Raw genomic sequence first — 14,356 nt, forward strand, 5'->3', positions numbered from 1 at the left:
CCAAAATTACTGTCCAGGTTAAATATTTTCTGTGTGGGGTGTGTGGGAAAAATGTCTTACAGATGCTTTACGTAGCCTGGAAAAACTGATCCCCTTTGCCCAAAGAGATGGACTCATTCATCTTGACATCAGCAAGCTCTTTGTGGAGCTAAAACAGGTATGCTGTTATTTGATGTTTGTATGTTAATTTGCATAAAGCTCCAGAGGCTTTTTTGGGGGATAAAAAGTACTTGTTAAGTATTTCACTTTTTATTCGGCAGCATTTTGGTCCAACTTTACTTTGTACTCTTTTGTCTTTTGACATTTCATTTTAAGAATTAATATGGAGTGTGAATCAAATCTGTTCCTTCATCTTGAATTCATTTTTAAATTGATAGTATATTAATTAAATTTTAGATGTTGATGAGCAATGCTTCCTATGTTTGCAATGACCTGCTTACAATGTTTGAGAAGACCCTAAGACTTCCACAGGGCTCAGATGGCATTGACATTTTAGCAATATACATGTGCCCTGGCAATGGCTCAGAGGTGACCTTTAAGCTAGGCAACCAGCTCCAGTCCCTAAAGGAATCTGTAAGTAGTTCTGATTTTTCTTGTGTTTAAAGCTTGCAGTGCTTTACTTATAATATTATTACAAAATAAAACAAATTAGCAGGGGTTGTAGCTTACTACTTCCTGTTTGCTAATAACAAGAGATGGGTAACTGATCATTTAAACTGATCAAAATGTCCTTGGTGGTTAGGCATAAGTGGTCTTGGTAAATCTCTTGGGTGGATGTGATATTTTAGACCTGTTAAGTAGCTGTGACAAAGAAAAAGAAATGGAAGGTTTGACAGACTGCTCATTTAATCTATCTTAAGTTGTATTTCAATATCATTAAGATTACAAATGTAAGAAGGAGGACCAAAGGTGAGTTTCCTTTTTACTGGTTTCAAATATTGCTTTCTTTACTGTGAAAGGTCCTGCTTCTGCAGAAAGTAACTCAGGGACGACAGAGCCTGCCAGATCCAGCAATGGATGACTCTTTGGGATGGCAAGAAATAGCAGAACAGCTAACCAAAAATTATGGTTATTACTGTGAAATTAATCAATTGCTGAGCACAGAAGCACCTTCTGAGGAGGATGTCCATTTCAGCTCTTGTCAGGAACAGCTGCTCTTCTCACTGTATGTATCTTGTGTACCTTTTAATACATAAAGATTCGGACTGGTAGCAGCCTGGAATAAGGTATTATAACCAGTAACTGAATAGATAAAAAGGTTAAAATCCTGCTTTTTGCTTTTGATTGCCACCCAGTATTAACAGTTCCCTATAAGCACAAACAGGAAGGTAAAGGACGATTTTTTAATTTTTTTTTTTTTTTTTTTTTTTGTTTTAGTAGCAGCAGTAGTATTGGGTAGTAGTAAGGGTGGAAATAGGCTGAGGATAGGCAGGTATCTAGGATTCTAAAAATCTATTCTTCCTTTTTATCTTCTCACGTCCACATATTTTCTGCTACTTTTCAGCCTGCTTCCTGGTATTGCTCTCTGGCATTGTGCTGCTCAGGATGCTTGGCAACTTGGATCTGAAAGACTCCTGGGAGATGCAGGGAAATATCAAAAAGAGGGTAGTTAGGAAAGCACAGTAGGAAGGGTATTACAGCTTGAAGTTACTTTCTCAACATATCAAGTGGTCACTGTTCCTCTATTTTGGCAGAAAATCCATTCATCTTTTTATTAAGTTGATTGTCATTTTCAGTGACTCAGTAATTCTACTGATTTGAAGTTTTAATGGTGCTAAATCAGACTATATTAGAGACAAATCCCTATATCAATAAAGTACTTTATAATAAGGTAGTGTTTTACTGTTCCTGCTTGGCAATGTAAAGCATGAGAATAATATATTTAATGTGAAATTGCAATTATATTGGACCAATGTTCTATGTCACAAACTTAAACATGTATAGAAGACAAATACTTACATTTCTTCTGTGCATGAGATACTTGACAGAAGAGGTTTCTATTCTAGCAGTAGAACTATTAGCTTTAATCATTCAAGAATCTATCAGAAATTCCACAAGCTGCTTTGGCAGCAGGGATTACATCCACAGATATTAATAACATCCGAGATGTTAGAAAATTGTTGTCATTTTTCTTGTCTCTTGCTGTTGGTCAATGGCTGATTGCCTTCTCTCTCTCTCCCTGTTACTAAAAGACTACAAATGACCAGGAGGACTAGTTTTACATTCCTGTTTTGAGCATCAAAACCATTAGATGGTAGATCTTAAAGGTCTCTGGGAATAGATGCTTGTGTTTAAGTAACATTGAAGAACAAGAAAAACTCAGTGCTATTTTTATGTTTTGCTGTTGTGTTGTTTGACTGATTGGTTTCTGGTTTGGGGTTAGAACGATGTAATACCTATGCTGTTGATTTCTTTAGCAAAGGACTCTGCTATTAGACTGCCTGCTTGAGTTCCCACTTAAGTCAGTAGGACTGTCTGTACACGTAAAGTAGCAATAGAATTTAGCTAGAGATTTTGGAGAGAAACAGCATGTGTTCACAAGGTAATTTGACTTCGAAAGAAATCACTGGTTTAATAACGGTACCTTTGTTTTCTGTGTCATTTCAGAATTAATAATACACTTGAAGAAATTTTGTTTGTTTTTGAGGATAACCCATACTGGGAGGATTTAGCAACTTTTGTCAGTTGGATGTGTGAGGTAGCTCAATACATGAATGAAAAAACAGCAGGCACCATGGGAGTTCAGTCAGGTGAGGAAAGAGCTACTGTACATCCTGGGTTTTATTCTGATGGTTCCCTGTCTGTTGTAAGGGACTGTATTCCTTGAAAAGGGAAAAGATGATGATTTTTATATTTGTAAGCGTGTTTGTGTTTCCATCAATATTAGGATTCACCAGCTCACTGAAACATTAGCAAGGAAAAGTTATAATATACAGAGCCTGACTCTGGTATACAGCTGTGATTTTAGTGACAGAAAATTTTTGGATTGTCTATTTCTACTGGCAAAATTCCAGCTGGTTGAACCTGTGGAGTGTCTACTTTTTTTCGACCTGTCTCTTGATGTTGACATTTTCATTTTTTCTGCAGAAGGACTAGAAGCATCTTTATGTTCTAAACAAAAGCTCAATTTGGAGACCATTTTAGGCCATTATTTAGCATTTCTGCAAATCTTACCAGATTATTCCTCATTTATTTCCTGGGCACGGTAAGGTTCAATTTAATTTCTTTATTTAACTGTTTTCCAGAAATCCTTTATCCCACCTTCACTTTGGACTTTTGCAATTGTTGAAAGTAGTTACCCTCCTCTTTTCACCAAGTAACTGGTGATTTTCAGTATTACTGGGAAGAAACAGAATCCTACAAAGAAAGTTATGACTTTGTGGCTGTCATTCAAAAGCATTAAAAAAGACATCTCCATCTTTGGTGTGTTATCAACAGTAATTAAAGTGCTATACTCCTGACAGTTCTAATGTAGTGTAACGAGGCCTTCTTGTCACTAGGTTACTTGCATTATAGCCCTCCTAATGCCTAGATGAACAGTAAAACCAGAGCAATTTAATCATCACTCTGTCAAAAAAAAAAAATTAAAATATTCCTAGTTGAACAACTTTGTATTAATTATTGAGTGCTGCCTCTGCTACTAGTGCTAGTAACTATTTACCATGCTATGCTGGTGATCACAGCTGTTAATAGATAAGAATACTTTCTAAATTATATTTCTGGACTTTGAACTTTATTTTTCATTGTGCTGATATTTCAGCTCTTCCCTGAACCGATTCCTTCTTTAACATATCAAATGGAAATAGCCACTATCAATGCAGTGAAAGATGAAGAATCAAAAGCTTAAATGTTCTTGATATCTACCATAAAAAACCCCACAGGTTGCAGAATGCAAATTGCTAACTTTGATTTTGAGTTACACTTAAATACACCTCTTACAATGTGTATTTAAGTTGCTAAGCCACTGTCCATCATATTTGAAAAATCATGGCAGTCAGGTGAAGTTCCTACACAACTGGAAAAAGGGAAATATAACCCCCATTTTCAAGAAAGGGAAAATGGATGACCTGGGGAATTACAGACCAGTCAGTCTCACCTCTGTGCCTGGCAAACTCTTGGAGCAGATTCTCCTGGAAGAAATGCCAAGGCACATGAAAAACAAGGAGGTGGTTGGTGACAGCCAGCATGGCTTCACTAAGGGGAAATCCTGCCTGACCAATTTGGTAGCCTTCTATGATGGGGCTACAGAACTGACGAATAGGGGTAGAGCAGTTGACTTCATCTACCTGGACTTGTGCAAAGCGTTTGACACTGTCCCACACAACATCCTTGTCTCTAAATTGGAGAGACATCAATTTGATGGGTGGACTACTTGGTGGATAAAGAACTGGCTGGCTGGCCACACGCAAAGAGTTGTGATCAATGGCTCAATGTCCAGTTGGAGACTGGTACCGAGTGGTGTCCCTCAGGGATCGGTGTTGGGACCTGTCTTGTTCAACATCTTTGTCGGTGACATGGACAGTGGGATTGAGTGCGCCCTCAGCAAGTTTGCTGATGACACCAAGCTGTGTGGTTCGGTTGATACACCGGAGGGAAGGGATGCCATCCAGAGGGACCTCGACACACTTGCAAGGCGGGCTGATGCCAGCCTTATGAAGTTTAACCATGACAAGTGCAAGGTCCTGCATCTGGGTTGATTCTATCCTAGGCACAACTACAGGTTGGGCAGAGAAGAGATTCAGAGCAGCCCTGCGGAGAAGGACTTGGGGGGCGTTGGTGGATGAGAAAATGAACATGAGCCGGCTTCAGTGTGCGCTCGCAGCCCAGAAAGCCAACTGTATCCTGGGCTGCATCAAGAGAAGCGTGACCAGCAGGTCGAAGGAGGTGATCCTGCCCCTCTACTCTCCTCTCGTGAGACCTCACTTAGAAGACTGTGTGCAGTTCTGGTGTCCTCAGCATAAAAAGGACATGGAACTGTTGGAACAAGTCCAGAGGAGGGCCATGAGGATGATCAGGGGGCTGGAGCACCTCTCATATGAAGATAGGCTGAGAAAGTTGGGGTTATTCAGCCTGGAGAAGAGAAGGCTGCGTGGAGATCTCATAGCAGCCTTCCAGTATCTGAAGGGGGCCTACAAGGATGCTGGGGAGGGACTATTCACTGGGGACTGTAGCGATAGGACATGTGGTAACGGGTTCAAACTTAAACAGGGGAAAGAAGGAAGTTCTTTACCGTGAGGGTGGTGAGGCACTGGAATGGGTTGCCCAAGGAAGTTATGAATGCTCCATCCCTGGCGGTGTTCAAGGCCAGGTTGGACAGAGCCTTGGGTGACATGGTTTAGTGTGAGGTGTCCCTGCCCATGGCAGAGGGGTTGGAACTAGATGATCTTAAGGTCCTTTCCAACCCTAACTATTCTATGATTCTAATGTTCAATCACTTTTGTGCTCTTTCTCAACTTTCTTAGAAATGCAGGCATATTTGCTAGGGCAAGGATTTTGATCTGGTCTTAAACACTTTCTAAAGTATGCGTTATTTTCTTTACACAGTAGTACTTAACAAAATCAGCTAACTTGTTTGGATATTTGTGCTGTACATGCAGAGGTATTTCTTTGACTTGAATGGTTCTAAGAAAGAGATTCTATTTGGGGAATACTTTTTTTCAAAGTTTGACATTTTGTTTTCGCTCTTGTAAAAGCCATACCACTAAGTGACACAGAAATTCCCTCACAAAGCTTTTTAGTCATGTGTGGTGTTCTGCATTTTAGTAATTAAAAGAAAACATATTTCAGAAGGTATTTTCATCTTGGGATCTTGCATTGGAATGCTCCTTCTGCTTACACCTCAATCGTCACCAGTCTGACAGGACTAGTAAAAATTTTTTTTTTTTGATAGACAGTATTGACACAATGGAAACATCATTTGAATTTTTACTGAGATTTCATGTGTTTTTTTTTCTTGTTGTTGGTTGTTTGGTGTGTCCTGTCTCATCTCCCTTTCCTCTAGTATTAAAATAACACTGTTCAGCTATCAATCAGTCAACTGGAATATTTTGTCTTTCAATATCTATGATAAAGCAAAAAAAAAAAAAAAACCAAAAAAAAACACCCCCAAAAAACCAACCCCAAAACCTCATTCTGAATTCATGGAAAGTTAGAGGGTTTGATTGGCTTTATTGATAGTTCCTTTCTTTAAAATAATTAGTCTGTGAAGCATAAAAGCTTTGCTCTTTTCAGCAGCTGAAAATGTGATATACTTAAATTAAAGGTGTTTGACTCTCATGCCTTACAAGGTGGATTATAATTACTGATCAGTGCACACTTCTTTAACCTAGCTGCCTACATTGAGGTTTTGATTTGAATGTGGCTGTGACTTTTCAGTGAGTTCATTCACATTTTTGTAAAACAAAGTAATTGTCATTTGTGCTGTTTTAGTTTTTGTGGTGATTGTTTTATGACTGCTAATTAAATGATATTTGAACTTCCTTTAAGTGAATAAAACTATATTCTAAGATTATATAGTATCTAATTAACCAATTCTTGTCTGCCTGCTACATAAGTAATAAGAAAAAAACTTGTGCTTCATTTTTCAGGATTTTGACATCTTTCAAAGAGTTCTTTAAGAGAGAAGAAAACTTAACTATTTCTGGTGAAAAGGAAAGAGATCTTCTTTTTCATCTGGTAGAAGTCATAGAAGATATTATAATGCTCGATTTCTCAGTTTCTTCAAACCAGTCTCTAATCCAAAATGTCTTGAATAATACAATTACATGGATGAAAACTTTTGGTGAGAGGAAGGAATCTGCAGTTTCTGAACTCCTTAATGAGCTGCGAGAAAATTTCCAGCCTCTTCAGCGATTCTGGACGAAAGAGAAGACAGAAGTTTTCTGGCATATAGTGAAAGTTGTATTCGATGAACTTGATTCTAGGCTCTCTCATTTGAGGCAAGGGGAAAAGGAGGAGGTATTGGAGGCCATATCTAGAATTATGTTTTCCATTACAGAAAATAAAATCCATAATAGAAGTATACTGTTGCTCAAAAATATCCTAACTGGTTGGCCACAGTTAAATAGTGCTGCTTTGAACCATCAAAAACACTTAAGTGAAAACTTCCTAAGGAATCTCTATGAGGTTGGATTGTTGGCTGATGATCATGTCAATGTGTCTTTCAGCAGAATTCAGGGGGTTAGTAATACCTCCTCTTTATTACTCTCAAATGCAACTTTTATATACAAAATGCAAGAACTGGGAAAAATTGTGCACGATTTCTTTAAAACCATCCAAAAACTAAACAGCAGTAGTGTGGCCTCACTTGTTCCATTACTTTTCTCTCTGTATCAGAATGAAGATCTCATCTTAAATGTTGAAAGCAATAACACTTTGTTAACAGTTCTTTATGAGATTTTGAAAGATATATCATCTTTTCAAGTATGGCATGATTTCCAAGATAGGGATCAAGTTTTTGATTTGCTGTCTGGAACTTTTGATGTTCTCTGGAACTTCAGTAGTAAATCTCTCTGTGAAAAGTTACTAAACATTTACAACTACACAGAATTTCAGGCCCAGTCTCTTGCACAGAAAGGAGAAAAAGATATGCATGTTGTCTATAGCACTCTGAGCAGCCTTAAAACTTTGTTTATAGATGAAGAGCTCCAAAGAGATGCCTTTTGTTATTTGGAACAGTTTCTTGATATCTCCCCAGAATGCCTGTCACATAATGAGTGCATTGATTTTTATCTCTCAAACATTACTTCTGATGATCATTCAGCAGAGGTTTACAGCTTACTTCTGCTTTCATTGAACAGTGTTCTGTCTAATATAACAAACTTGGGAGATAAGGTAAGTGTTCCTTATGCTTTGCACTGCACTTTCACATGGCTTCAAACCTGGACAGAGATTTTTGAAGAAGCATCCAAAGTCTTAAATTTGAATTCGACCTTTTTTGTCTGTCTAAGAGATGATTTGGCAAATCTCTCTGAAAGTCTTTTAAATGCAACTCATGATAAACTGTGCAATAGTACAGCTATGGTTATTGTTGAAACGACAAGAGCAGCAATGAATCTATTAAATATAATATTTGAAGGAGGTGGTGATTTAAATGACTGGAAAGATTTTGAAGCTTTCCTTGCCAATCTTCAAAATGTATTTAATGATGCAGTTGATATCACAAGCTCACTTAAAGGTAACAGTTTAGAAAGTGTTTTAGAAATGATGGGAGTCATGATAACTGAACTGCAGAAATCTCTATTAAAGGTTGTTAATGGAGAGATTTTGAATTCTTGGCTTGATACTTTAATCTCAGAGGGATCAGGAGAATCTGAGCTAGAAGATAGTGGTGCTGGTGTATTTTCCATTGGAAATTCCCTTTCTACTGTTCTCAAGCTTTCTCAAAAGGAACTTGGAATTATTCTCACTGAGATAAAAGACACATCTGCTTTCTTTAAAAGTGTACTTCAAGGAAAATATATGGTCTGCATCAGTGTTTTCCAGAATATTACCAAACTAATTTTGGACAATACTCTGAAAGACATAAGCCATTTGCAAACAAATTTTTCATCTCATCTCAATTCCTTATTAAACTTTTATAGTACAGTGGATGAAGCAGAGGATTGTAACAGATGGATACATGGATTCCGTAATCTCAGTGAAAATTACAAGTCGCCTTCGCACCTTGAAAGTGCAAAACATATTTTATTTTTTCTGAAATCTCTAGGAAGCATTGAGACAGATACTAAGCTAATGAATGTGATGAACATTGTTAATTTGATTTTTAATTTGATATTCCCTGAATGTTCTGTAACTGGTTCTGATGTGATTTGTCTAAACGTTTATTTCAGTATTATAGCAAAAACTTTAAAAAATATTCGCCCTGAATTTTATGTAAAAGATTACATTAGTGTGCTTGAATTTATTTTTATGCTTTTAAGTAACTCTGGAGGGCAGATGGCTGTCAATGATTTAGTGGGGCACTCATGGTATACATCAAATAAGACCCATTTTATTCAGTCAATTCATGGATTTAACAGGACTTTGAGGATGTTCCCTAATTCTTTTCACCACAGTCAACTTTCATCAGTAGAACTTTTGGCAGAAATACAAACTCTTCTGAAAAATAAAACTTTTGAAGTCCAAGAAAACAGCTCCTCTCATTTAGATATTGAGATTGAACCTTTTTTGCATAAGAAAAATACCACTTTGTTGATGGAGTTCTTTCAATATATGGTTAGTAAACTTGACTCAAAGGGTGAATACAAAACATTTCTCCAGGAACTGATAGAAACTGAAGCTCTAAATATTGAACTGGTAAATAAGGCACTTAAAATATTCAAGTCTTCTAGTTTTACTGGCTTTCCACTGAGAGATGATAAAGAGTTTCTAAAGCGCATGGTAGCCTTGGTGCCAAACATGAAGAACATGGATGTTGAGTTCTTGATAAGTCAATTCAAACAAGTCCAGAGGAGCCTGGATAACTTCTTTAAAAATATCAAACCTTTGTATATTGAGAACTCTGAGTTAAGAATGTTAACAGACTGGTGGGATGCATTTGAGAACAATTCATGTAATTGGAACCTGACTGGCTTATGGCAAATAACAGCACTCTTTGAACAAGATGAGCTCTACGATGTAGAAGAGATGTTCCATTTCCTCCTTGATGTCATCAGTCTTACAGAAAGATTAGCTCATGGAAACATCACGGAAGCTCTAACTCAAATCTATGCTTTCATATTGACTCAGGAAGAAAAAATGCCAATGTTTGCTGAAGAGGAGTTCTCTAATCAAGTAGAAAGTCTTCTGATGTTACTGGAGGCACTGGCAGATATGTCTGATCAACCTGCAGAGGCCTCAGTTTGTTTTTCTGCAGCATTCTGCTGGAGTCTCACAACAGCAACACCTCCCACTTTTACACCTTGTGAATTAGTGTATACCAATTATACCCTTAATTACAATGCAATCTTTGAAGTAATTAAGGAGCTGAAACTCATCATTCTGGAAGACAGTTCCTCATGCACTATGGAAGACTTTCAGATGGATATCACTCGGAATCTGACTTGCTTTTTTCGTCAGATCAAAGAATGGAACTCTATTCTTTTGAAGTTTTCTGAGCTTCATCATGTAAATGGGTCAGTTCTCAAAGAGCTTCTAGATTTTTGGAATGAGCTATCTCTCCATGCTATGCCACTGCAGGTGAACAATACATACTCAGTCAACTGTTCTTCTACACCGAAGAGACAAGTGGCTTTACAAATTATAGAGACACTGGGCAGCATGGCAGTGGCAGAAATGGAGATGACCAAAAGTGTTATTGAACAGCTAGATGATCTTTATGGTGGTCTAAGTTGGAACAGACATTCAAGAACATCACTTATAAAGACTGTTCTTACTAATGTTAAGAGTATGACCAGTGAAGTTTCTGGGCTTCTGGATACAGAAGCTGTCCTTTCTTTTCTTTCTGTAATTCAGCCTTTCATGATGCTGTCTTCTGTTGGGAACCAGACATACTCAACGCTTATGATATTATCAGCTTTAAATGGAAACAATAATATCTCTGATAACTTTGAGAACTTCTGGTTTCCTATAGTTACAAGCATAGAAAATTTATTGGTGAATTTTAATGTTAGACACTTACTTGCAGTGATAAACACAGAATTTCAATTATTAAGGTTAATCACTGGACAGTCCTCTTCAATGGATCTTGATGTTTTAATACAGCATTTTAATGCATCATCTGTAACTCCTATGTTAAGAAATTTTGAAGACATACAAAAGATTGTGAATAGCTTTGTATGTGAGTGTAACAGTAAAAATTATTCTAAAATAATACATTCTCTAATTCTCCTCATGACTAATGAAAATTCATCGAATGACCTACTGCTGGTTGTGAAAGATGTTATTGACTTTCTGGAGATATTCCAAAATAAGTCTAAAGAAGATTACACTAGTATGTTGTTTGTTGATGGTCATCTTAGCAGAGAAAAATTCAAATATACTCATACTGCTAATTCAGTTTTGTTCAAGAGTCTCCTTCATATAATTGCTGATCTTGCTGCTGTAGAAGAATTTCTCCATGCAAACAACATTGAGCTTCAGGCAGCTGACTTCATTGATTCATTTTTTGATAACACACAGCATAGAGAAGTCTCTCTTCAGTCCCAAAACAGAACTCTGGAGTTTATGCAAGAGATCTTGCAAATGATATTTCAGTCTACCACAGGACATGACAGGAACAAAATAACCTTCCTGCTAAAAGATTTACATGAGGATATAATGACAGAAATTAGGTGAGTGTTTTCTATGTACTCTGACAGTGTGCTGCCAATGACAGAAGGGGTCCTTGTTTGTAAACAGCTCAATCAAAACTTTTGAGTTAATTACTGTTTAATTTCAGATTTGTGCCTTGGAGTAAAACAGTATTTTGAATGAACTTATATTGTTCAGACCAGACATATTTGATATGATGTTATATTTTGTGGGCCAGGTTACAGATGTGATAAGTCATCTGTATTGATACTCAAGGTGGTTTCTTTGGAACTATTACAGAAAAAAATATTTGAAGATATTAGTGTTTTAAAATCCTTGCAGGCATGAACATTGAACCAACAGTTATTAGTTGACAGCAGTCATTTTAGCTAAGGAGCTAAATATTAAGAAATGCTTAGGATTAATTCTTTGTGGGGTTTTTTTTTTTTTTTGTTTGTTTTTTGTTTGGTTTTTTTCTTTCTTTCTATATCCAGATGTAGATATACTGTATTTGAAGTGTATTCAAATTAAATAATGTGTTGATGACTTATGCAAACAAGATGACCCTTTTAGGGCTATGCTTATAAGGTTAAGTTGTTCATTTTAACAAATACAGTTTCTGAAGGAATCTTGAGCCAAAGATCTTTTTTGCCAGATTGCTCAGATCAAATAATAACCATCACGAGATGAAACTCTGCTTCAGGAAAATGTTTACTGACAACTTATTAAATAAAAGTACTGCTAGACTAGGGTAATACTCACTGAATGAATTCACAAGATGGTTGCTCCAAACAGCTTTAGGGTGTCTTGATGGTGGACCTACTGATCCTACTGCCATAGACCAGCTAAGAAATGGCATACTGAAGCTGATGCATGACTCTGATGTGTTTTTTAGACCTTTATGATTAATTTTATGCAAATATACAGAAACAATAGTCAGCAGGGCCAGGTATTAGCCAAATCTGTTGAAAAGTCGAAAGCAAATACTAGAAAAGTGGTTTCTTTCCATCAAATGCTGATTATCAGAGACTTTGGGTATTCTTCTCTTTGCTATCAAGTCAGTATATGCTGTGGGCTTTCAGTATTTCTGAAGCTGTTATGATTTTTTATTTTGTAAAAGTACTTTTTAGCACTTTTAAGGTCTTAAGAAAGCTGATGACTTGCAACCATGATGAAAACCGGTTTGTTTTAAAAGAAAGTATGTTTCGATTTTGAAATAGTTCAGACAAATGTAAAACCTGTTAATATTGAAATCCTCATATGGTCCATTGAAGACTGCAACCTTTCATAATCACTTGTTAGAAATTTTCTGTGGTACCCTTGTCATGAAAATAATGTTTTCTTATTAATCTTTCTACAGAGCATCTAAAATCTGCGAGATCCTTCAGGAACATTTAAGCCCTCCTAGTGTTCTACTCTTGCAGAAATTGCAGTTTACCATTTTGAATGTTCTTAAAACCTTTTCAGGTTGGTTACCACAGCAGTGACAGTGTGGGTTACCGTACATGTTAGTACGGTAATGGTGAGGCCTTAGTCTGAGCAACTTTTTGTAAAAACAAGTTAATTTCAGTGATACCAATCAAGGCAAGCATGCATGCCTGGAAATTATACCAACAAAGTTTACTACTCACTGGAGGTTAATAACATCCTGATGTCTCCACAGAGAAATAGGATCAGGACAGTCTGCCTGAGAAAGAGGTTGGATGTGGTTAATATACACAGCTTCTCAGAGTTATGCTTCTTGCTCACAAAACAAAAATGAAGTTTTCTTCTTTGGTTCTGCAGCAAGTATTGCTGTTCTTATTACTGATCAGGAAAGTGTAATGGAGAGGAGCAATGGAAATTGAATCAAACTAGCCCTTCTTGCTCCCTAAAATGATAAATCTATCCAGAAATACGTCTCAGTGTCTTAACACGTGACTTTCTTTGCTTTTAAATTAATTTTTTCCCTTATTATTTGGTTAACTTTTCATATGATTACAGTCATTTATTATTTTTTGTAGAATAGTAAGCCTGGACATTTTCTCTTACAGAAGAACCAGCTGTCATTAACAACCTTTTCTGTGTTGTTACAAAATGTAAAGATGGATTAATGGGTCACTTACTCCTCTCTTTCATGGAAGGAATCACTGTGGTTCAAGATCCTTATCAGGTTTGAGTAGATTCTACACCAACAAGTGTTCTTTACAGCATGCATTAAACTTTGGAAACTGATCTTTTTTTTTTTTTTTTTTTTTTTTTTTTTTTTCCTGCTCTTTGAATGATGAGTTCTGACAGTAGCTATATGAAGATGAGGTTTTGTATGTGTATAGCTCTGATGCTTTTGATAGTGACACCCAGAAGGAATTCCTATAAGTAAATATTAGTGAGCTTTGAAAGCAGTAAATATAACTAGAATTACTGGAATTCCTATAACTCAAATAATGAAATTGCCATTAAATACCAAGCAGCAGCCTGTTCCTTTAAATGTTGTGATCCTGCTAATTTCATAAATCAGATGACATTTATACTTTGAAATCTTCACAAGAACAGCTGTGAAATCAAGCTAGATACAAATAAACTTATTGATCACAGTTATTCAAGCTAAAATAGCAATTGTGGTCACCAGTTGGGGGTCAGTCTCTTTTTCTTTAACAGTGTGTGAAATTATCAGCAGAAGAGAGTAACTTTTGGCGTTTTGAGACTCATCCAGAGTTGGAAGCATGCCTGTGGATAGAGCATATATGTGTGCACACAGAGACAAAATACTAAATCATACTTTCATTATAGAATTTGCCTCCTCTTTAGGAAATAGCTCTTCTATTTTGTCTACCTGGACATTTTGCCAATGTGAACAGCAATGTTTTGAGGTAAACAGATGTCAAAGGTATCACTCATATCTCAAAGTAAACTTTGGCTAACAAATGCATTTCTAAAGTCACCACAGTTCTATGACCTACTTCTGCAAATATTAAAAAAACCTTGCAAAATCAGAAATGTAGATGTTCAAGAGAAAAGGTAAAGGTGAGTGTTTCACAAAACATAGTGTAAGAAAGACTTTGGATATGGATATCGAGATATTTTAGTTTGCTGAATGGCAACTGATGTTGTCTAGAAGTTTTTTTTTTCTTTTTTTGTTTTTTTC

At 36.5% G+C, this 14,356-nt stretch overlaps 1 protein-coding gene across 1 annotated transcript in view; it reads left to right on the forward strand.

Annotated features, from left to right (window-relative positions):
- ABCA13 (ATP binding cassette subfamily A member 13) overlaps positions 1 to 14,356 on the forward strand; it is a gene marked incomplete at both ends in the record, with an annotated part of 183,944 nt that overhangs the window by 26,055 nt on the left and 143,533 nt on the right. Inside the window, 5 exons of the mRNA XM_080609685.1 lie at positions 63 to 157; positions 397 to 573; positions 960 to 1,165; positions 6,588 to 11,273; positions 12,593 to 12,699. Of these exons, the coding sequence (XP_080465811.1) occupies positions 63 to 157; positions 397 to 573; positions 960 to 1,165; positions 6,588 to 11,273; positions 12,593 to 12,699 (5,271 nt within the window). The remainder of the gene's footprint in view (positions 1 to 62; positions 158 to 396; positions 574 to 959; positions 1,166 to 6,587; positions 11,274 to 12,592; positions 12,700 to 14,356) is intronic.

This window comes from Psittacula echo (genome assembly GCF_963264785.1).
Source record: "Psittacula echo genome assembly, chromosome: 2".
NCBI classification, from domain to species: Eukaryota; Metazoa; Chordata; class Aves; order Psittaciformes; family Psittacidae; genus Psittacula; species Psittacula echo.